Raw genomic sequence first — 22,531 nt, 5'->3', positions numbered from 1 at the left:
CGTGACTCAGCCCCCGGGCTGCAGGGTAAAGCGCCGATACAGCGCCCGCCGCGGTCTCAATGCCTCTATTGAGATACAAGGATTTGTATTTGAAAAGCTTCGTCAATGGTCTCGTCTGAGGCTTTATTAACACCTCTGAACGCTAAATCTAGCCTGCGGAACGTTTATCCAGACTAGCTTAATTCGTTCTGGCATTTTTTTTTTCCCTTTTAAAACATTTATAAACCGACGTATGATGTAAAAGCTCAGGAAACTCGGAGACTTATTAGTTACGTGAATAATTAAGTGAAAAATAACTACCGAATATAATCATACGAAAAGCATGCAGCAGATTAGCAGAGAAGACACCTAACAATAAAACACAGTAATTAAAGCTCTTTCATTGAACGAGTGGGTGGCTCTGAAAAGAGCCTTTGGGTTCAGAGTGAGGATCAGGACCGCTCTACTTGGAGCTGGTGTACTTGGTGACCGCCTTGGTGCCCTCGGAGACCGCGTGCTTGGCCAGCTCGCCGGGCAGCAGCAGCCGCACGGCCGTCTGGATCTCCCGCGACGTGATGGTCGAGCGCTTGTTGTAGTGCGCCAGGCGCGACGCCTCGCCGGCGATGCGCTCGAAGATGTCGTTGACGAACGAGTTCATGATGCCCATGGCCTTGGACGAGATGCCCGTGTCGGGGTGCACCTGCTTCAGCACCTTGTACACGTAGATCGAGTAGCTCTCCTTGCGACTCTTCTTGCGCTTCTTGTCGCCCTTCTTCTGCGTCTTGGTGACCGCCTTCTTGGAGCCCTTCTTCGGGGCGGGCGCGGACTTGGCCGGCTCAGGCATGCTGAACACCAAACAAGCACTCAAAAACAACACGCCACCGCTACACTCACAGGGAGCGAAGTGAAGCAGCCGACCGCGGGAGCTGCTTTTATAGCGGCGCTATGCAAAGCAGCAGCTCCGCAGCGCCGCGTTGCCATTGGCGGTAAGTTCGGCCCTGTGACGTCACCACCACACGCGCGTCACCATTGGACGCCCTTCGATTCGCTCGCCCATTGGCTGCACGCACTGCGCCTCCCGCTCACCCTATCAGGCGGCGCGCCTCCGCTCCGCCCGAACTGAATATAAGCGGGCGGGCGCGGTCGGAAAGCACTGCGCTGCGAGCTGTTGGTTTCTTCGTGGGAGCGAGTGGCTGCGATGTCTGGCCGCGGGAAGCAGGGCGGGAAGGCGCGCGCCAAGGCCAAGTCGCGCTCGTCGCGGGCCGGGCTGCAGTTCCCCGTGGGCCGCGTGCACCGGCTGCTGCGCAAGGGCAACTACGCGGAGCGGGTGGGCGCCGGCGCCCCGGTGTACCTGGCGGCCGTGCTGGAGTACCTGACGGCCGAGATCCTGGAGTTGGCGGGCAACGCGGCCCGCGACAACAAGAAGACGCGCATCATCCCCCGCCACCTGCAGCTGGCTATCCGCAACGACGAGGAGCTCAACAAGCTGCTGGGCAAGGTCACCATCGCACAGGGTGGGGTGCTGCCCAACATCCAGGCCGTGCTTCTGCCCAAGAAGACTGACAGCCACAAGGCTAAGGCCAAGTGAGCACAACTTATGACAAATCCAGACGCAAGCACAAAAGGCTCTTTTCAGAGCCACCCACTTTTTCCTTAAGAGAGTTGATGCACTTTTTCCAGTTCTTATCTTTCCTGTGGGCGTTGATTGGACGCACGTTACGTTTTCCCTTTAGCGTGCAGCCCTTTACAAACGTCCGCCGGCTCTGATGCAAAGCCGCGCGCAGCTCTCTTTGCCGGTCAGTGCTGGCGGCGCACTTACGCCGCGGTGTGCGCTCTAGTCCTCCATCGGCAGTGGCTGCTCAGGCGGAGTTGTACCGCCGCTATCCGGGAGCTGCGCTTTAACAGGCAGAAAGGGCGGTGCTTCCTGGCAGAGTGGGCCGTGGGTTTTTCGTTTCTACCTGTGGTATCTAAGAGCTGCTATTGGTCTGTCTGCCTCCATGAGGCTGTCTTTCGAGTGAATCTTTCTGGTCGATTCTATTAGCCTTTTAGGGAACCTCAAAATTTGTTTTTCACTATTGCTTTTTCTTAGTTCATAATTTGCAGTCAGTATTTGCTATCCTAAACCTGAAGCAGAATTTATATCATTTCTTCTATGAGGCTTTGCATGACATGAGGTAATCTTGTAGGATTTGAGCTGCATCAACCTCTGTTTTTTCCTGTGGGAACTGAACTTGTGTGACACCCACGTGACGATTTTGCTTCTGGGAGATTTGTATCAGTGATTTCAAACAGCAGCATCTGAAAGTTTGAGTATGAAATTGGTGTGGACAAATAGACCTCTCTGAGCCAGCTCAGCCCAAGTGCCTGTTTGCTATGATGCTGAGTTGAGTGGTTGTGTGTTGGGATCAAATAAAGAAGCAGACTACTTTTAAAAAAAAAAAAAAAAAAGTATATAGAAAGACTTGATGTATCGTTCCTATAGTAATGTCCTCTTTTGTGTGTGTTTCTGCAGAGTGACTTAAAAAAGCAAGTCTTACTGTGTCCCAAGGGTAAAAGGCAAAGGAACTGTTTCACAGCTGAGGCTGTTGGGGGAGCAGAAGCTGCAGCTTGCTGCCAAATGAGCAGTGGGTGCAGTGCACATAGGAGAGGTGTATGTTTCTTCACGTCTCTGATGCTGTACAACAGCAGCACAGGTTCTCCTGCTCTCTCTGTAGTTCAATGTTCATCCATAATTCCGTGGCCTTTGCTTCTTTTCAGTACTGTTCAAGAGTCTTTCAAGACTAAAATCTACAGGTGACACAAACAGTGGTACAAACAGTTGTGGATTCTGCTGGTGATAAGAATTCTGAGCTGTCTTGCTATTCCTCTCATATATAAACTCCTTGTTCTCTCCAGTTTTAAAATGAGTATATGTGCAGAATTGCTACCAGAGTAATTTTGTTAAAAGGAAATGGAATTAACTTTTTAGTTAAAGGTCAGCATCATGAGTGAGTACTTTTGAAACCATTCTGAGAGTGGCATCAGGAAAGGCCACAAAGTACAGCAAGTTACTTGCAGCCATCAAAAATAAATATATTGAAAACTAATAAAACAAGAAGTACTGCACCGTGTGAGTTCCAGAGGGTGCTTTGTGGCTGTGTAGGCCTCTGGTTTTGTGACCCAGTCCTGAGGAAACTGGACACTGCTGCTCTTTGTCATGTTTCTTTTCCTATCCCATGTGTGTGAGCTGGGCAGGGAGAAGGGTTTTTTCAGTGGGATTCCCTCTTCCTATTATTTATGCTTTCATAATGCAGTTTATTTTCAAATATACTCTTTTGTAATCAAACTGGAAAATAAAGATGGGAGTTGCTTAACATAACAATAATTTGAATAATTTGCACTGTGTTTAATAATAAGTAATTTCTGGCAACTTGGAAAATAATATGAGCTGAGAAGTGAGTGAGCAAATACTGACTCAAACCAACCAACCAGGAAGCAGAATAAAGTAGTTACAGAAGTGTTTTGTTCAGTTTCTCAATCGGATCTTTGGCACTGATCATTGTGTATAATATCTGAATCTTCTTCCTGTGTTGTCAGTTAAGCAGAGCAGCAGTTACTGTTACTTGTTCACCCAGATGCTGCATTTCATTTTTGCAAAGAACAGACTGCGTGGTTTTGTTTCAGTTTAACTCGTAAGTGACCGACAAATATAAAATGTACTACATATATGGCTAGGTAAGTAACATCTTTCCAAAACTGCTTGACTGTAACAGACTATGGAAATGAAAAATAAGATAATGGCAGTTTTTAACTGCATGAATCATTCTTTGCTATACCTTGTGGTTGATAACACACTACAGGCACAAAGCACAGTGTACATGATTGATTGGTTAAAATGACAAATGTGTTCATGTAAACAAAAAATAAACCTACTGTGTGTTTCTGTTCACGTGAACGAAGGCAGGTTTTTCAAGGTAGGAACTGACAGTACACAACACACAGTATCAACAGCCTTTTTGAAGGCTATGCTTTATAGCAATTCCCAGGATGATTTATGTGAACTTGCTCCACTCTCTGGTTCATAGGAAGCGTTCTCTGAGTAGAATGTGTTACAGAAGACAATGGAAACTGCTTTGGATTTAATAGTAAAGAACTGTAAAGAATATAACAGATGGTACAATGCACTATTGTGTGATTTTTATATTCATGGTGGTGTTTTCATTAATTCCAAATGTTTGTCAGGTAAAACATCTGCGAGATGACTCTGACTGCAGTGCTGTCAGAACCTGTGACCTCCTGTAGACAACTCTGATGCCCCTCACTTCGTCTTTGCTTCATCTAGAAACTTGTGTGTACTTCCTTATCTCCTGTGATTCAGTGACTCCCCTCCCTTCCTTCCTTCACCCCATCCTGATCTTCTCCTTTCATCTTACAGCTTAAACTGTAGGGCTAACATTCCCATGCCTCTAAGATCCCCTTGAATGTGATGAGTTTTGGGCTTGAAATGTTGGCACTGATCTGATAGACATGTTTGTGTTGGAATATTGGCTGCTGGATATCATCCCATGAAACACCCTCCTCAGATGGTCTCCATCTCAGATGGAGATAAAATTGTTTGCTATTCTTGCTGAGCCTAATTCTTACTGCTGTTATGAATGTTTAAAAAAAAAAAAAAAAGGCAAGCACACAACGTTTTTGATGGTACTTGGTTTTTACTGCTGCAGTGACTGGGGTCTCAGCACCGAGAGATGGAGCAATGATGGTGCTACAGTCAGATCTGATGGGGTGTGTGTGTGTGTGTGTGTGTGTGTGTGTCCACAGAGAAACGCTGTGTGCACAGCACAGCAGTATCTGAGATTGTACTCACACTGGAATATTGTACTGAGGTTGGAAGGAGAAATCATAATCAATAGTTCCTGTGCTGATGACTTTTAGGATTGGAGTAAGAAATGTGCATGCTGAAACAGCCTGCAAGAGAGGAAGATTATCTGGAATTTCATAGAATCACAAAATGGTTTGGGTTAGAAGGGACCTTTAAGTTTTTCCAACCCAATATATGTGAAAGCTCCACAGATGAAGCACCCAGCATGCAAATAGAAGAAGAGCTGAGATAATACTTGTGCATTCCTGAGCTGGGGGGATAGAATGCACCTTTATCTTTTTTTTTAGGCCAGCATGGCTGAATCTGAATTTTACATAACACACTGCTAAGTGTAATAGCTTCTGACAAATGGTTCCAATGAGTATCACCACTTTCAGAGTATGAGTATTTTTAGATATTTTCTAGATTCCCTCTCTACACCCCCCACATATTACATTATCTAAGAACTTATAGGTTGGAGCACACTGTATTTATTCATCTTTTAAAGTACTGTGTATAGAGTATAGTGTATGGGGGGGGGGGGGTGCAGAAAGTGAAAGCTGTTTGAGTTTGCTCTAAGATCCTTTGAGAGCATATCTCAAAGCGCAATATGAAACTGCAGAAGAATGGGGAGAAGGAAGCATGGGTCCCAGCATCAATGACCAGAAATCAAAACAGAGACCTCTCACAACAGCTTCAAGCTGAAATGTTGATAAATCAGTGACTAAAATAATAAAGACTTAGTGATGTCTCTGTACCGGTACTCAAACACCACATGCAGTCAGTGCTGGAAAGCTCGAGTCCAGCCATTCTGCAGCTCTTGGTGAAACCAAGTGTTGCTGAAGCCACAGCAGAATGCTTGGAGATAAGGATTATTCAGATGCATTTTAGGAGGTGGTGTTAACAGCTCAGTTCTGCATTTGCAGCAATGTCTAATTACCAAAGAGTGTGGTAGATATTTGGAAAACCAAGGGCTTGGATGAAAGACTTCAAGGCTGATAATTCAGTACCTAAAGGGAGCCTACAAACAGGAGGAGAGTCAACTCTTTGAAAGGGTTGATAACAGCAAGACAAGGGGAGATGGTTTTAAGTTGAGGGAGGGGAGATTTAGGTTGGATGTCAGGGGGAAGTTCTTTACTGTGAGAGTGGTGAGGTGCTGGAACAGGCTGCCCAGAGAGGTTGTGGATGCCCTGTACTGGAGGTGTTCAAAGGCAGACTGGATGGGGCCCTGGGCAGCCTGGTCTAGTATTAAATGGGGAGGTTGGTGGCTCTGCATGTGGCAGGGGGGTGTGGAATTCATGATCCTTGAGGTTCCTTCCAAGCCAGGCCATTCTGTGTAATTCTGTGTGCTTTAACAGGTCAGCCCATAGTGGCTACTTCTGCAGTTCTCGGTACTTAAATTAATGAGCTACAAATACTGGAAAGGTGAAGTAGCTGCTAAGTAATATTCATCTTCATTGTGCATTTACAAGGGGAAATAGTCTCTCCTATAACAGGAGAAGCTGTGCAAGTTACTGGAAAAAAAAAAAAATCACAAATACAGAAGAAAATTGCTGAAGTAACTGTTAGAAAGGATTTCCATTTAATTAACTACCACACTTTTAAATACAGACGCTTGGTCTATAGTGACAGTTTATTGGAAAGTGTAAAATAAGAAAATTCTTTTACACTCATGCACCGCGGACACACCTCGCTTCAACTGTAACAGTTGGGACTGAGGCACCCTCAAGAGGCTGATGTCGATATTGCAGCTAAAGCACCGTTGATGGAGTTTAAATGATCAATAAAACAGATACGAGTCTCTGTCAGCAATGTGAGATGTAAAAAAGCACTCTTGTCCCTTCGGTTTGCATGAACTCTTAAAACCCGAACGGAGAGGTATTGATTGGGATGTGATGAACGGGAAGGGTGCAAACAAGACAAAGACTTAGGGGAGGAAGAGGGAAGGGAATGGAGTCTCACCTAGAAGAAAAAAAAGAAAACAAAACACAACGAAATTGTAATTAAAATTAAAAAAAATATTGCAGATAGCGGAAATACATATATTTTCTGGAACAAAATTGGCAGGTAATGCTATTTACAGAAATTATTTTTAGAAAGGATTTTGTAGATGTATAGAAGAAACACATACTGACAACTACGCTATTTACTTGCTTTCCGACAGGATTACAGCTCTTTCTCTGGCAAGGTGGGTGGCTCTGAAAAGAGCCTTTGGGTCGAGCAACTCAGGTACGGGAAACGCAGACAGCTTACTTGGAGCTGGTGTACTTGGTGACCGCCTTGGTACCCTCGGAGACCGCGTGCTTGGCCAGCTCGCCGGGCAGCAGCAGCCGCACAGCCGTCTGGATCTCCCGCGACGTGATGGTCGAGCGCTTGTTGTAGTGCGCCAGGCGCGACGCCTCGCCGGCGATGCGCTCGAAGATGTCGTTGACGAACGAGTTCATGATGCCCATGGCCTTGGACGAGATGCCCGTGTCGGGGTGCACCTGCTTCAGCACCTTGTACACGTAGATCGAGTAGCTCTCCTTGCGGCTCTTCTTGCGCTTCTTGTCGCCCTTCTTCTGGGTCTTGGTGACCGCCTTCTTCGAGCCCTTCTTGGGGGCGGGCGCGGACTTGGCCGGCTCGGGCATAACGGCAAAAAGAAGTCACACAGCAACAAACACCAACACGAGAACGAAAAGCCGAATGGGAAGGAAGTGGTCGTAGCCCATTTATTTATAGCTCCTGTATGCAAATTAGAGGTATCCCTTTCGCACTCTTTCATTGGTCAGTCCTCGAGAACACCCCTTTCCTCCTCTATAACTGTTTTTCATTGGTTCCAATTCGATTCGCCTTCTCATTGGCTGCCCACAACGGACCCAGAAGTCAGCCTATCAGCGCAGAGGCAAGGAGCCTAAGCAAGAGCGTAGCCGAGTTCCGTCGGTCTCTCGCTGTGTTCCTCGCTCGGTTGCGGTCCGAATCTTCAGCCGCTGCGATGTCTGGCCGCGGGAAGCAGGGCGGGAAGGCGCGCGCCAAGGCCAAGTCGCGCTCGTCGCGGGCCGGGCTGCAGTTCCCCGTGGGCCGCGTGCACCGGCTGCTGCGCAAGGGCAACTACGCGGAGCGGGTGGGCGCCGGCGCCCCGGTGTACCTGGCGGCCGTGCTGGAGTACCTGACGGCCGAGATCCTGGAGCTGGCGGGCAACGCGGCCCGCGACAACAAGAAGACGCGCATCATCCCCCGCCACCTGCAGCTGGCCATCCGCAACGACGAGGAGCTCAACAAGCTGCTGGGCAAGGTCACCATCGCGCAGGGTGGGGTGCTGCCCAACATCCAGGCCGTGCTGCTGCCCAAGAAGACTGACAGCCACAAGGCTAAGGCCAAGTGAGTACCGTAGAGGCAGCACGGTCTGGAGAGAACAACCCAAAGGCTCTTTTCAGAGCCGCCCACAGCATCACTGGAGAGCTCAGAAATCCACAATACAGTTGTGCAGGTGTATGAATTACTCGAGCCATACTTTTTTTTCTTTTATGTTTATTATCAATATTATTTGTTGGGTAATAATAGCAATGCTTTCCATGCTTCCGTTAACAAAGTCGTGCCAAAGTGTTCTCCCAAAGGAATTTCTCCCGAGACGCGCCGTTACGCTTTCAGTTCGTATACCGCGCTAAAGGAAACTAACGCGTTCCGGGGGCCACCGTCACCGCCTGTCCCCTCCCCTCCTTCCCCCGCGCCTGTTCCTTTCTTCGACGCGGCCAAAAGCGTCGGGCCCAAGGCGGGGTCTGCGGTGGGTGGGGGAAGGGGCAGCGGGCCGGGCTCCTCGTGGCCAATCCTCGGCCAGGGCGGGCTTTTCCAACAGCAGAAGCTGCTGTTATGTCTCAGCGGGAACAGAAGAGATGGGAGAGCTCGGGGCTGTTATGGCGTCAGTAAGAAAAATCTCACGTCTTCCCCTAACACATAAAAGCATTTAAAGAGACACCTTAAAAAGGACCAACACAATACATTAGACGTGGCTCAGTAGTAGCTTGCGCCTGGGAAATCCATTACTTTTGTTAAAAAATATATTCTTAAAAAAGTGTCACCCGATTTTTATCAAATCATTATAAAACATTTCTTCACGGTAGTCAAACCAATTACTCGGCAAAAGATACAAAGTCTACACTTCCCTAAAGCCGCCGCGTAATACCGTGCTCGTTAGGTTTCAGTAATCGGAAGGGAAAAGGCAATTGACCTCTGACGACTTACGAATTGCTGGATCCGTGCTGCAGGTTTCTGACGACCTCGGTGCCTCAGCTCCTTTAGGGAAAGTGTGGGTGGCTCTTAAAAGAGCCGTTGGATATCAAAATAGGTAGAGCAGGAACTCTTCTGGGATAACTTACTTCTTCTTGGCTGCCGTCTTCTTCGCCTTGGCTGCCTTGGGTTTGGTCGCCTTGGGCTTGGCAGCTTTGGGCTTCACCGCCTTTGCCTTGGCCGGGCTCTTGGCAGCCTTCTTGGGGCGACCAGCCTTCGCGGCCTTCTTAGGGCTCTTTGCCGCCTTCTTGGTGGCTGCGGCCGCCGGCTTCTTGGCTTTCTTGGGGCTCTTCTTCACTGCCGCCGCCTTCTTGGGCTTCTTGGCAGCAGCCGCGGGCTTCTTGGCCGCCGGCTTCTTAGGCTTGGCAGCAGCCGCTCGCTTCCTAGGTGCCTTCTCCTTCACCTCCCCGGGCTTCTTATTGAGCCGAAAGGAGCCGGAGGCGCCGGTGCCCTTGGTCTGCACCAGGGTGCCCTTGCTGACAAGGCTCTTGAGCCCCAGCTTGATGCGGCTGTTGTTCTTCTCCACGTCGTAGCCGCCGGCGGCCAGCGCCTTCTTGAGCGCGGCGAGGGAGAGCCCCTTGCGCTCCTTGGAGGCGGACACGGCCTTGGTGATCAGCTCGGTGACGCTGGGGCCCGCGGGCTTGCGGGCTTTGGCGCCGCCCGCCGCCTTCTTCGGCTTCTTGGCGGCGGCCTTGGCGCCGGGCGCGGGCGCATCGGGGGCGGCGGCGGGAGCGGTCTCGGACATCGCGGCGGAGTCCTCCGCGGAGCAGGCGAACACAATTGGGCTGGCGCGGGTCAGATGCTCGTATTTTTAGAGAGGAGCCGCGCGGTGATTGGTGCGTTGCTAAGCCCGCCCCGCTTCACGGCCGGGGAGCCCTTCGGTGTGCTCGATTTGTGTTTCTTTGGACTAACAAAAGTGTATTTTCCTCGGAATTTCTGCCACCGAATCGCCCCGTTTCCTCGGTGAGGGAGGAGAAGAGCAGGTACTTGCGTTCGGGAGAGTTTCCAGCCGCAGACACGCGTCCTGAGTTAAAGGAGAGGCGATAAATCCCGTGTGCTGCTGCTGGAGAGACCTCTGAAGAGAGAAACTTTTGTTTTTCATTGCAAATTAAAAATTTTCTTTCTGCAGAAATCTTACAGCAACCACTGTATCTTATTCTTTAGAGGGTTTTCTTGCGATTAAAATCGAAATCTGACGATTTAAAGCTATTTTGACAGTTTAAATTGATTTTGAAGAGGAGGAAGTAACACAAACTCCCCTCTCAGCTCTGAATATGGATTAAGAACCGGTTCCTTTGGCCATGTGTTTTACCTCCTAAAACGCTAAACTCTGTTGAAATAGTGTCTCATACCACCTCCTATTACTCTTATTATAGAGCTGTAAACAATTTGTTACTGCCTGTGAATTCATAAAGATGTAGCTGTTTTGTTTTGTCTTCCTGAAATTTCACTAGAGGGTAGGCAAACTTCCCCTGCTGCCTTGTGCTTTTTTCCTTTGTTTGTTTCTCATGTGAATTTCTGTACCAGTTATTAAGTAAATCGATATTTCTTTTTTCCATGTTGTGTTTCTGCTTCCAGTAAACAATCTCCCAGTACCCCGTATTACCAAACTGCAGCTTTCTAAACTAAAGCAGCCTTCTAAACTTCTGGTTATATTTAACGATATTACTTTTGTCTCTCTGGTCAGTTAAGATGTGGACGGCCTAATGTAGCTGTTATGTACTTCTGCTCTTGCTGCCTAGAGAGTATAATCTTGTTGTATTTTCTGTGATAGTTACAAAATTTTAAACAAAATTACTCTTTAAAAAAAAAAACAACAACAAAAACAAACAAACAAACCTCTTACACAGACAAAAAATTAAATAAAGCCAGTGCAGTATCTCCTTGTCTCTCTGTAAGGAAAAATGAAAGATGAAATGAACAACAGGAAGGCCCATTTGATGAAAAAAGAAAAGCCTGTTTAATTCTTTCTCCTGCATTTTACAGTCACAGTAAGGAGGAACTGTTTTCTTGACAAGAACCACAGCTCTTTGTGATAACCTGGGTTTCAGTTAGGGGAGTGGTAGGCCATAGTTCATCCCTAAGAACCAGGAAGAATTCAATGAATACTGATGTCTGGTTGGAGGTAATGAAATCTGTAGACAAGAATGGAGCTCTGGAATAATTTTTTCAGCATCTGTACCTGATTATAAAGTATGTTATCTGTTGACTTCAATGGTTACTTAAGAATAACACAAATACTGCAAAATCAACCTTGCCCTCCCATTTTCTTCGACATAACCAGATCCAACATGGAATTTAAACACTGAATTCATGCAGATACTAACAACTGTGATTTCAGATTTTATGAACGTATAGTTTTAAGTTAATGCAATCCTCTTTTCTCCTCATTTTTTTTTTTAATTTACAGCCTCTATGATATCAACACTAAACATGTATATAATGTGAATACATTTGTTTTCCTCAAAATCGGGCTTCATTGAGTACAAAAGTCACAACTAAATGATGTGAAGATTAAATTAGGAAAAAAAAATCAACAATTTGCATCCTAGAAGAGGCAAATACAAAGCTAATATAAGGTTGCAGGAAAAGTGCATCTGAGCTCTGTGGTGCTACAGCAGGAAGATGATGGATAGGAGGGTAAATCCAACTGGAGCTTTCAGAATCTTGTTTGTAAAAATTATGCAACATTAGATATGGACACAAGACTGAAATATATCAGAGCGAATGTGGATACTGAAGATATATCTTTATGAGCTGTCGAAAGTGAAGTAAAAAAATAAATGTTTTTCTTAACTTGTGCCCATAAATCAGTGAATAAGATGTTGTAGTGACTTGATTGCATGAGCAGTGCATAGCAGGACTTTGAGGAGATAACGCTTAGCACCTACTGGGACAATTCACTACATATCCAGGCAGAGGAGAAGTGTAGATCACAAGTGACACGCCCGTGACAAGAAAACTGTTCCTGCTCACTCTTATTTTGAATTCATACACGTTCACTTCAGCCACCTTTATTTGAGAAGATTTAAATACTCCATCCTTCAGTTGTGGCTCCACAGAGGCCTGATTCATGTTTACTGGTAGCTGAAATGGAAGTGTTTACAATGGTCACCATCCCAGTTGGGGGATCCCTTCACTTTTCTCCTGGCATTTGTTACCCTCTTATGTTCTCAACAGAAGCAGCCAATAATATATACAGCAGCGTCTGATCTGCAACAGTTGTGGTTTATCACTCTGAAACTGAAGTGACTTCAGAAATTTCAAGACACAGGGATAAGCTCTGCCCTTTCTTTTCTAATAGCTCTTCAGTGAAGGTAGAAAACAACTTTAGCGTGCAGAATTGATACTGGGAACATGTCTTCTCCACATGAAAGAAAAACATGCAGGACCAACATTTTGGAAAGCTAAGATGCATTTGACAGTTAGAAAAAGAGATTTATCCACAGTCAGAACAGGTAGGGAAGAAGGAACAGAAATATGCAGTCAGGCAAGGCAGAAAGGTGGTGAAGGATTATAAAGAAGGCAAGAATGACAGTTTCAGCTCTAGGTGAGCAAGTCTGAAAGGTAAATAATCTTATTTTTGGCATCATAGGTGTTTCAGTCATCATTCATCACAGAAAAACTTCAACAAGAAAGTACTCTATTGACTCTGGCGTGCATTTTGGTTTTCCCAATGAGGGGACCAGAGGGAGGTAGACTTCCTCACTCATTAAAAGAGGAGGAGAATGACATCAGAATCTCCAGAGATACTCTTGGAGAGAGTAATATCTGCTACATCTGAATGACTTCAGTTTTTCCCACCTTCTGGGCAGTGCAGCAGATCTCAGTACATCACAAACCTGTGCAAGATTGCTATCTGAACACTACAAGTCTCTTCCCTCCAGGTGCCCATCTCTGTCCAACTTTTGCATTTTTGTGTTCAGGCCTCCTGGCATAAGGAAGGAGAATTGAGCCACGGGATGGTGCAGCACCTGAGAGCTATCAGACATTTCCATCTGTGTCTCAGGACCTGCCAGCACTTGCTCCTCAGAAAATGAGCTTTGGGTTATATTTAGATATACGTGCAACAAAGCAAGGTAACACGGCAGTTATTCTTCTCAAGCAGTTTTGTTAGGAAGCGTTTTGCATGAGAGCTAACCACACAAACACGGCTAATGGCTCTACCACCAGTGTAGAATGCTCTGATCAGCTCTTTTTACAGGCAGCTGGAGGAACAGCAGTGGGTGCGCCTGAGCAGTTTGGCCCCTCTCTTTCCTCCAACAACAATTTCCAGAGAGATTTAGGTAAAGGTCCTTACGTGCTGCTTTCCCATGTACATGTTCCCCGGGTACGAGGTACAAATACTTCCTGCAATGATGATTACACTCTTATTACAATGTTACACCCATGTCTAACTTGCCCTCAGTGACTTCACCCTTATGCAAGTTACAAATGTAATAACTCTTGTGAACAAACCAGCCAGCACAGTTTAACAGCTTTTAACCCTTAGCTAAGCAATTTTAAAGTGGTACCTACAGAACTACAAACTCGTTGAAGTTCTTTGCCTACATAATATCAATGTTGCTGCTGATGTTGTTAAGATTCCTAAATGTAATGAGGCCACCAAGAGCTTTTTAAGTCAGCGTACAGCTAAGCATCTGCAATGGGCAAGAAAGGAGGGTAGGGCAGTGGGTGACTGTCCCCGCAGATTCAGCTTCCTGGAATGTTGCACACTCCTCCTTGTTCTTTTTGGTTTAAGGATGGGGCACTTATTGAGGCCTCCCTTCATCATCATCATGCCGTGTCCTTTTGGAACTGAAAACTTACAAATCTATCCAAATAGATACAGATATGGCAGTAGAGGTTTCTCTTCATGGGGAAGGGAAAACAAGCAGCAAAAAAATCTGGAATCAAAGGTTTTCCCTGATGCAATGGGGAGAAAAGATGCACTATGCTCCATACTGTAGAGAACTCCCCCGCACACTTTTGACTATTTGACACATTTTTACTTTTTTCACAGACAGTCAAGGAAACATCGTATCAGCCAGCTACCAAAGAACAGAATTATCATTGTCTTAAAGTACTTTGGTCTTCTAAAACTAAACTAAGGTATTTGACAAAATGTCTTCTGGACCACCCTGGCATGCTTTGAATGTAGCCACCAGCCAGAGACTGAGAATATCAGGCCTTGAGGCAAGCTGTCTGTGACAGGTAAACAAGATTAACAGAAGCTTGAACAATTGTGGCTTCTCCCAAAAATCCTTCCCACGTGGATTGACAGTGCCTCTCTTCCACCCACATTTAATATCAGTGAATGCCACCAAGAAAATGTGCCACCCACTGTCCCTTCAGAGCAGTCTCTCCAGCAGCACTGAAGCCAGACTGCTCTGAGCAGCAAGCAGCCCACACAGAGCAATGCTGAGCAACCCGCTCTTCCACCCCACAACCCCCTGGCATTTCTGCACACTTTCTGCTCTCCACCCTCTTCTACCTGTGTGCCTGTACTCCCTGTGGTTAAGAGCTGTAAGAGCTGCATTGATGCTAGTAGGGTACAACATGACCTAGATGCTCCCTCACGTACGTCCAGAGTTGTGTTTGACAAGTCAAGGGGTGACTTTGAGACCATACACACATACAGAGCAGGTCCATAGTCCATAAGACATGGCTTAGTGGGCAAGGTGGTGATGGATTGATGGTTGGACTAGATGATCTTTTTCCAACCATAATGATCCTCTGATTTTGAGATCTCTCTGGCTGGAGCCACCCCAGGTGGCTGACGTGACAAAACACGGGGTGTATTTTTTTGTCATTTTTTTGTCATGCAGCCAGTGACAGTGGCACCCAAACACAATGCAGCCTGGGCACTTGCCACCACTGAGGGCCAAAACACTGTCACATGCTGTGGTTTACTGAGAAGTGTGGGGGTCAATCAGGTCCTGACTCCAGATAAGGCTTTGTGTCACCATTCTAGAGCAGGACTATCATCAGGTAGCACCTGGATGCCAGCAACATAGGCTGGCTTTCTTCCATTAGAAATCAGCTAAATGATTTTGAAGAGGTATTCAGTGCTATGCTGTAGCTTATGTTTTACAGCCTGTGCTTCCCAGCTGTGCAAGCCATGTGCTGCTGCCAGAGGGGCACTATCCCTGGTTAGGAGATCACCCAGACTAATAGGAACACCAGTAGGAAGGGCTGAAGCTCCTATATTCCCACAGCTAGCAAATGAGAGCAGACACTGAATGCTTCTGCTGTCAGACTGTTAGGAACTCAGGAATAGGGCATCATAGGCAGTTAGGGATATGTGCACAGGGCATGTTTGAGGCCCAGTATGTTGTGATTTCCTATATTTTGCCTGCAACATAGTGTATGCACACTAGTCTGAAAAAGTCAAATGTATTAGGCTTAAATCTTTGCCTTCCTGACACAGAGCTTTTTTTAGTGGGATGTTTTGTTTTTCTTTCTGTTTTTAACACTGAAAAAGCAATGAAATTGTGGCTGATTTATACATGAAATGAGGAGCAGAATAACAAGCCTCACTTGCGTACTGAGTTTAGAAGTCAGTAACACTTAACATTTGGCCTAAAGAGCAGCAAACAGGTCCAGCATTGAGCAGGTTGGAGCAGGAATCAGCCATCTCCAGCTGTATGGAGGCAGTAAGCAAAGAAAAGCCAACTGGGTTTTTGGATTTACCCAAATTACAATAGGAGGCACCTGAAAGGAAGGGAGCATGGTCACAACATCACACAGCTGTTGAGAAGAGGATCTGCTGATCATCAGAGTAATTCCTATGGTAAGTATTCAGATTTAATGCATGTTCATTTTGATAAGCATCTTCTGGTGGGAGGAGGTAGGGATGGGGGGTGCAGGAAGAGAGAGAAAGAAAAAAAAAGACAAAAATAATTTAAGCAAAATAGTGATACCAAATCCTAAGTGAAGGTAGATGTTTAGTTGCTGTTTGTTCTATTAATTCTTTGGAAGAAAAAGGCTTTGGTATGCTTGAGTGTATAGAGAGGATTGCAAGGGTTCCTGCTGTAAGCTGCATCACTGCATGAGGCCAGAAACATTTATTTGCATTTGACACTAAGGTAAGGAAGAAAAAAATAATAATAATTAAAAAAATGGAGGAGGAGAGGGTTCTTGTACTTAAAACCAATTAATTTTATTATCTTTTTTGTTTACAAGATGTGCTTGTTCTTTTAACATGGTGATTCTTGAAAATTATTTTAGCTCTGTGCTTTTGTCTTTTCCTTCCTTCTGGGTTGACAGTTATTGCCTGATGCTGAGGGAGACACTTGCTCATGCTCCTTAACTTCAGTATCGTGTACTTGCAAGGAATAGAGGAAGAACGCAGGGCTTAAAGGTAGAACGTGATTCTGCAGATGGTGGCCTCAGCCTGAAGTGGGAGAAATGAATGGGCAAGGTGAAGAAGGCAGCCTTGAGATTCTGCTGTCCTTTGTCATGGATTCTAGATAGAGACTGATGTTCACAGCACTGTGTCAACTGAGTCATTCGCGTTAAATTTTCCTCTGATCCAATATCCCATTGTTGACAGAGGCCATGAAAAAAAGTACAGTAATTGATATCACATCAAAATGATCCCTTAGCTCCTGGTGGTTTTTTGGATAGGTACTCCCCAAGCCAGAGACCCTCAAGTGGATTTTTCTCCCACCTTCATTGACCACTTTGGGTCTTAGCATCTTTCATTTCTCATGCTTCAGGATGTGATTTAGCATGACAAGTAACAAAAGGCTCAAGAATGGCAATGGTGAGGGTGGGAGATGGGCAAATGGGAGACTGGTATGTATACATACTGCATGGAGTATATCCCTTTGATCAAGGAGGGTCCCAATTATATGTATTTAAGGGTCTGGTCTGTGTGCTGCAATATCTGGAAAACATTACTTCTATGATGCAGATAAAGTGGGATAAAATAGCAACGAGCACAGTGAGTGAGCTTTCCTTATGGTTGAAGAAATTGAGGAGAATATGCTGAAAGGGGAGGGAATGACAAGGACAGAGAAAAATCAGGAGCCTTCAGGGCCCAACAGAGAAATTCTTTACATAAAATACGCAAGCTACAAGGTGCTGGGGAAAATGATTTCACCATTATATTTTTAGATCTCATCACTCGCACAGACCTTTCCTCTTGGAGTCACTACAACTGAGCAAGAACTAAATGCCAGCATGAGTGAAAGAAGGGCTTGCTAGGGTTCATGAATATCTCCCTGAGCCTTTTATTTTGGTGGGCATTCCTCAGTCTCTGGGTACTGATATGTACATCATGGTTGCAGTCACATTCTCGATGTTGGAACAGTGCTGATCTCACAGCTGCACCGGGGCCTCGAGCTACAAAAAGGAGCCTGGTGAGGGCAACCAGCAGACACTGAGGTAGGCTTTACCTGTGGTGATGTTTGATTTTCAGAGTCATGAAGTTGCATCAGAGCAACAGAGAAATGTTGTCACTGGCATTGTACACTGGCAAAAGGAAATCATGGAGGAAAAAAAAGTGCTTATCCAGTCAGAATGATGTCAGATCTTTGTAGCCATGGAGGCACCTCACATATGTGCACAGCTGAAGTAGCCACCTTTGCTGCCCATTTGATATGCATGACTAACTTTCATCCAATTAGTAACAGTGATCTAGAATGACATAAAATCTTTTCAAACATGACCAGAATGCCTGTGACTCAATCTTAAACAACACTTCAGACACAGGAAATAAAACAGAGGGCCTTCTCCAGCTCTATGTTGGTGATGCTCATCATGATCGCGATGCTACAGTCTGAGAATCTGGTAGAGTGAAGAGGAATGTTGTCTTGAACAACATATAAAATATTCAATGTATTATATATTTTATATGTTGTTCGACATATGTAACAAAGCTTTTCTAATTTGTATATACTGGTTATTAAAACATAAAAAAAAATAGGGGCAACAGAAATATAAAACTAACCGGTTGGACACAAGCCCTAGAAGAAGATTCACACTTCTCTCTGGTCTGAGATAAAAACATGAAACTGGGTTTGATGCTTCAAAGTGCAAGCAATATGTGAGCATAAGTCTATAGAGGTTACCCCAAGTTAATATTCTCAGGCTTGTGTGTGTCAAAGTATTGTAGCATTGTCACTTATGCAGGGAAATGGGCCATCCTCCACGCAGAGGATGCCATTCATCATGGCATGAATGACAAAAAGCTACAGCATCAGACTGGAGGGAAATGGTTGTCCCACACTTGCCTCGTACAGCATGCAGGATGTTTTAAATGCTGTATTTCAGAGAAAATGTCACCTGGAAACACAGTGGCTCACTGGGAAGTGACCTTCCAGAGACTGCTCTAAGGATGCACACTGTGTACATTAAAACAGACACTAAGCTTTTTTTTTTTGGTGGTTTTTTTTTTTTTTTTTTTTTTTTTTTAACTTTCTGCCTTCATTTGTGAAGCAAGTTCAGGACTGAATAATTTAGAGTGTATGCATGAACAACAAAAACTGTTTCCAGTGAATAGCACTCATGATGAATATGTACCCAAACTAATGGGCAGGTTATTATTTGTATGTAGTTCATTATTATTCTTACAAACAAATGCAAGATTGATGTAGACAACATTTCAAGTCTTTAGTTCTAGGTGCACAAAATTAGATTGCTTTCACCTCCAGTCACACTCCTTGTCTTGATGGGTACCCAGGTGAAAAACAGTCCACTAGAAGCAGCAGAATTATTTCCTAAAACAAAGGGTCATATTACTATGAAATCATTTAAAGGAAATGCCTAATCACCAGATTCTGCTACAAATTAAATAATATGGGCAATAAATGACATAGAAAACAGACCCCCTGAAGATTTTGTCAGTGAAATGTGAAATCAGACCGCAGCTGTAATTCCATACAAAGCAAACACGTCATTTTTTCAAGACTAGACTGCCTAAAAAGTACATTGGGTGGGCCTCTCTGTCATTTCATTTGTGATAATTTGAAAATAAAATACAAAAAAAATCACAAAACTCTCTGAAATTAAAAAAGCTGGATAAGAGTAATAAAGCCATACAATATAAATATTGAGTAGAAAAATAACAAAGAAAGGTAAGTAATCAGAGTATTTCAACGTATCAATTTATTAACGTAAAAAAAAAGCACAAGAATAACACTCATCGAGACACAGAGATGAAGAGGAATGAGGGCGGAGCGCCGCATTCCCCTCAAAGCGGAAGATGCTGGGAAAGGGAAGTTAAGGGAGGAGGTGGGACGGAGCGGGCGAACGAGGCTGAGGCCCTGGGGCGGTGACAGAGAGCGAAAAAGCCGAAGGCCCCGCCCGCCGGGGAGGAGGACGCGGTTGGCGCTCCCGCCCCCGCCTGGGGCCGCGCCCCTGTTCTCAATCAGGTCCGACTCCACACCATAACACACAGGCGCGCCGCGCCCGCTCCTCACTGGTGTCGGAAGGCTCACGGTCGCAGCATGTCCGGCAGAGGCAAGGGCGGGAAGGGGCTCGGCAAGGGGGGCGCCAAGCGCCACCGCAAGGTGCTGCGCGACAACATCCAGGGCATCACCAAGCCGGCCATCCGCCGCCTGGCGCGGCGCGGCGGCGTCAAGCGCATCTCGGGGCTCATCTACGAGGAGACGCGCGGCGTGCTCAAGGTCTTCCTGGAGAACGTCATCCGCGACGCCGTCACCTACACCGAGCACGCCAAGAGGAAGACGGTCACGGCCATGGACGTGGTCTACGCGCTCAAGCGCCAGGGACGCACCCTCTACGGCTTCGGCGGTTAAACTCGTCTCCGGTTTCGGCAACCCAAACACGCTTTCAGCAACCCAAAGGCTCTTTTCAGAGCCGCCCACTTGGTTCTAACAAAGAGCTGTGTCACCTTGTCTAATGTGCCGGGATTTTTTTTGTTTAATAGTTTCGCTCTTCTTCCTTGGCGTTTCCCAGCTGCGTTCTCAGCTCTTCGCTTTCTGTGTCCGGACCGTAGAGCTGCGTAGCTCTGCTGTCCAGCGCAGGATTAGGGTTAGTCGCGGCGTCCTCCCGTCCCCCTGCAAGCTGCTCCACTGCCTTGGCTTCCCCGCAGGCAGGCGCTCACCGGGCAGCGTTCGGGCTGCTCCTCGCTTCAGGGCGCGCTATTGACTTCCGAGCTCGTTGCTAGCGACCGGATCAGACGCGTGCTGGAGTGCCAAGGGCGAAGCCAACGCCTCCCTTCGGCGCCGCGTCCGAAAAGGCAGAGAGAAAAGAGAAGCAGAAGCGGGTTCGGCCCTGACAGGAACCTGTCCGGGATTTGGGGGAGGGGTAAATAAGGAAAAGGCGGCTATTCCGCTTCCTGCCGCCCGTCCGCAGGGGCCGCGTACGCGGGGCTCGCGGCACGGGGCGGAGACCAACGGCCGCGCGTTGGCCGCCCCTTTCTCCCTAAACGTTTCTCCCGCCCTTACGAAAAGCGCGAGCGGGGCCTCCCGCGGCGGCTGCCGCTCGGGAGCGGGACGGAGAGCGACTTCTTCAGCGCAGCGCTTGGGGTTGCGGTCGGGACACGGCAGCGACGCCGAGGAGAAAACTCGGGGCTCCCCGACCGCAGCGCATCTCTCCGCCGGAACTGCGTGGCCCGCACGGACAGAAAACCCCCCAGCCAGCGCCGGGAATACCCCGGAGCCCCCCCGCGCCAACACACCACACAAGCACTCATCGAGTCGTGACATTCCGAGCTCTTTCTCGGGACTGTGGGTGGCTCTGAAAAGAGCCTTTGGGTTTCACTTCACTGCTTTGCGCGTTTCCGCGGGGCCGGCTCACTTGGCCTTAGCCTTGTGGCTGTCGGTCTTCTTGGGCAGCAGCACGGCCTGGATGTTGGGCAGCACCCCACCCTGCGCGATGGTGACCTTGCCCAGCAGCTTGTTGAGCTCCTCGTCGTTGCGGATGGCCAGCTGCAGGTGGCGGGGGATGATGCGCGTCTTCTTGTTGTCGCGGGCCGCGTTGCCCGCCAGCTCCAGGATCTCGGCCGTCAGGTACTCCAGCACGGCCGCCAGGTACACCGGGGCGCCGGCGCCCACCCGCTCCGCGTAGTTGCCCTTGCGCAGCAGCCGGTGCACGCGGCCCACGGGGAACTGCAGCCCGGCCCGCGACGAGCGCGACTTGGCCTTGGCGCGCGCCTTCCCGCCCTGCTTCCCGCGGCCAGACATCGTCGATCAGTCGCTCAGACGCTCAACTACAAACTTCGCACGAAATCAAAACACGCAACGACTGCCCGCGCTCCCCCGCGCGCCTTTATATCCCTTCCCATTGCGCGGCCGCCGGCTCCTGATAGGCGGAGCTGTCCTCACGGGGAACGAGTGGCCAATGGCGTAACGAATCTCGGCCCGACCAATAGCGACGAGCGCTTTTCCCCGCCCCGCCCTCGCGCTCTTCAGATAGCCAATGGCTGGGTCGAGGGGGCGGGAGCAGGGGACGTTGTCCCTCTGGTGGCGAGTATGGGGCAGCCTCTCAGAGCGTTTGTGGTTGCGCCGGACCTTCTTCCTACCTCCCTTCTGTCTGTTTTGTTGTCTTGTGAAACAGCACTGCAGCTGCTGAAATCCTGAGGACGGGAGAGTCGGAGGGAGAGTGAAATAAAAGGGGAGGTTGGGCGTTTGCGTCGGAGAGAGCAGAGGGATCGGACAATTGGGACAGCCCCTCCATGGATTAACCATTCCTGGTAACCTTCCTGGAAGAAAATATCGCAGCACTACTTCCATGCCTGAATGAATTACTCGAAATTAAAAACTAAAGCAGGTGCCACTCTGCTAATGGCTCTATATACGTACTAACTACATTGACCAGCCTTCTGTTCTTTGCCTGCATATAAACACCTCAGATTGACTTGCTTCATGGTATAAAATTATGTCTATTCCAGTTACATTGCAGTGTTACAGCTCCTTTTGTTGTAGATGGAGTGGCTCTTAAAAGAGCCTTTGGGTTCATTAAAGTACATGTTTAAAAGCAACTTTCAAGGCTTATTTCTCTTTATGCCCTCTCCCCGCGGATGCGCCGGGCGAGCTGGATGTCCTTGGGCATGATGGTGACGCGCTTGGCGTGGATGGCGCACAGGTTGGTGTCCTCGAAGAGCCCCACCAGGTAAGCCTCGCTCGCCTCCTGCAGCGCCATGACGGCCGAGCTCTGGAAGCGCAGGTCGGTCTTGAAGTCCTGCGCGATCTCGCGCACCAGGCGCTGGAAGGGCAGCTTGCGGATCAGCAGCTCCGTGGACTTCTGGTAGCGGCGGATCTCGCGCAGCGCCACCGTGCCGGGCCGGTAGCGGTGCGGCTTCTTCACGCCGCCCGTGGCCGGCGCGCTCTTGCGGGCCGCCTTGGTGGCCAGCTGCTTGCGGGGCGCCTTGCCGCCCGTCGACTTACGCGCCGTCTGCTTCGTGCGCGCCATCACCAAAGAGCAGCACTAAGTTAAATGCTACACCACAAAATAAGCGCGGCTGTGCGCAGTGGGGCCATTTATAGCAGCATCGCT

At 47.7% G+C, this 22,531-nt stretch overlaps 10 protein-coding genes across 10 annotated transcripts in view; 4 read left to right on the top strand and 6 right to left on the bottom strand.

Annotated features, from left to right (window-relative positions):
* Nucleotides 1-22,531, top strand: part of LOC125690211 (histone H2B 1/2/3/4/6) — a 108,230-nt gene that overhangs the window by 14,756 nt on the left and 70,943 nt on the right. The window lies entirely within an intron of this gene.
* LOC125690225 (histone H2B 1/2/3/4/6) lies at nucleotides 329-869 on the bottom strand. The gene has a single exon (XM_048938415.1). The coding sequence runs from the start codon at nucleotides 821-823 to the stop codon at nucleotides 443-445; it is 381 nt and encodes a 126-aa protein (XP_048794372.1). The 5' UTR covers nucleotides 824-869; the 3' UTR covers nucleotides 329-442.
* LOC125690183 (histone H2A-IV) lies at nucleotides 1,121-4,437 on the top strand. Its single transcript, XM_048938320.1, has one exon. The coding sequence runs from the start codon at nucleotides 1,178-1,180 to the stop codon at nucleotides 1,565-1,567; it is 390 nt and encodes a 129-aa protein (XP_048794277.1). The 5' UTR covers nucleotides 1,121-1,177; the 3' UTR covers nucleotides 1,568-4,437.
* LOC125690220 (histone H2B 1/2/3/4/6) overlaps nucleotides 6,435-22,531 on the bottom strand; it is a 54,877-nt gene continuing 38,780 nt past the window's right edge. The window contains exon 2 of the mRNA XM_048938401.1: nucleotides 6,435-6,781. Within this exon, the coding sequence (XP_048794358.1) occupies nucleotides 6,778-6,781 (4 nt within the window). The 3' untranslated portion in view covers nucleotides 6,435-6,777. The remainder of the gene's footprint in view (nucleotides 6,782-22,531) is intronic.
* On the bottom strand, nucleotides 6,971-7,481 carry LOC125690202 (histone H2B 1/2/3/4/6). The gene has a single exon (XM_048938372.1). The coding sequence runs from the start codon at nucleotides 7,447-7,449 to the stop codon at nucleotides 7,069-7,071; it is 381 nt and encodes a 126-aa protein (XP_048794329.1). The 5' UTR covers nucleotides 7,450-7,481; the 3' UTR covers nucleotides 6,971-7,068.
* The window catches only part of LOC125690121 (histone H2A-IV-like), a 79,217-nt gene continuing 64,211 nt past the window's right edge, over nucleotides 7,526-22,531 (top strand). The window contains exon 1 of the mRNA XM_048938144.1: nucleotides 7,526-8,188. Coding sequence (XP_048794101.1) covers nucleotides 7,548-8,183 — 636 coding nt within the window. The 5' untranslated portion in view covers nucleotides 7,526-7,547 and the 3' untranslated portion in view covers nucleotides 8,184-8,188. The remainder of the gene's footprint in view (nucleotides 8,189-22,531) is intronic.
* LOC125690110 (histone H1.01) lies at nucleotides 8,222-9,884 on the bottom strand. Its single transcript, XM_048938118.1, has one exon. The coding sequence runs from the start codon at nucleotides 9,828-9,830 to the stop codon at nucleotides 9,171-9,173; it is 660 nt and encodes a 219-aa protein (XP_048794075.1). The 5' UTR covers nucleotides 9,831-9,884; the 3' UTR covers nucleotides 8,222-9,170.
* On the top strand, nucleotides 19,373-19,923 carry LOC125690291 (histone H4). Its single transcript, XM_048938454.1, has one exon. The coding sequence runs from the start codon at nucleotides 19,519-19,521 to the stop codon at nucleotides 19,828-19,830; it is 312 nt and encodes a 103-aa protein (XP_048794411.1). The 5' UTR covers nucleotides 19,373-19,518; the 3' UTR covers nucleotides 19,831-19,923.
* Nucleotides 20,815-21,281, bottom strand: LOC125690190 (histone H2A-IV). Its single transcript, XM_048938328.1, has one exon. It carries the CDS (start codon nucleotides 21,217-21,219, stop codon nucleotides 20,830-20,832), a length of 390 nt encoding a protein of 129 aa, XP_048794285.1. The 5' UTR covers nucleotides 21,220-21,281; the 3' UTR covers nucleotides 20,815-20,829.
* LOC125690147 (histone H3) lies at nucleotides 22,017-22,466 on the bottom strand. Its single transcript, XM_048938230.1, has one exon. It carries the CDS (start codon nucleotides 22,445-22,447, stop codon nucleotides 22,037-22,039), a length of 411 nt encoding a protein of 136 aa, XP_048794187.1. The 5' UTR covers nucleotides 22,448-22,466; the 3' UTR covers nucleotides 22,017-22,036.

The sequence above is a fragment of the Lagopus muta genome, chromosome 1 (assembly GCF_023343835.1).
Source record: "Lagopus muta isolate bLagMut1 chromosome 1, bLagMut1 primary, whole genome shotgun sequence".
Lineage (NCBI taxonomy): Eukaryota > Metazoa > Chordata > Aves > Galliformes > Phasianidae > Lagopus > Lagopus muta.
The sequence above is the reverse complement of the archived record's forward strand: the minus strand, read 5'-3'. Positions and strand labels throughout refer to the sequence as shown.

What these genes read in the sequence shown, in the direction of transcription:
- LOC125690225 (XM_048938415.1), bottom strand. Translation starts at nt 823, where the DNA reads ATGCCTGAGCCGGCCAAGTCCGCGCCCGCCCCGAAGAAGGGCTCCAAG.
- LOC125690183 (XM_048938320.1), top strand. Translation starts at nt 1,178, where the DNA reads ATGTCTGGCCGCGGGAAGCAGGGCGGGAAGGCGCGCGCCAAGGCCAAG.
- LOC125690202 (XM_048938372.1), bottom strand. Translation starts at nt 7,449, where the DNA reads ATGCCCGAGCCGGCCAAGTCCGCGCCCGCCCCCAAGAAGGGCTCGAAG.
- LOC125690110 (XM_048938118.1), bottom strand. Translation starts at nt 9,830, where the DNA reads ATGTCCGAGACCGCTCCCGCCGCCGCCCCCGATGCGCCCGCGCCCGGC.
- LOC125690291 (XM_048938454.1), top strand. Translation starts at nt 19,519, where the DNA reads ATGTCCGGCAGAGGCAAGGGCGGGAAGGGGCTCGGCAAGGGGGGCGCC.
- LOC125690190 (XM_048938328.1), bottom strand. Translation starts at nt 21,219, where the DNA reads ATGTCTGGCCGCGGGAAGCAGGGCGGGAAGGCGCGCGCCAAGGCCAAG.
- LOC125690147 (XM_048938230.1), bottom strand. Translation starts at nt 22,447, where the DNA reads ATGGCGCGCACGAAGCAGACGGCGCGTAAGTCGACGGGCGGCAAGGCG.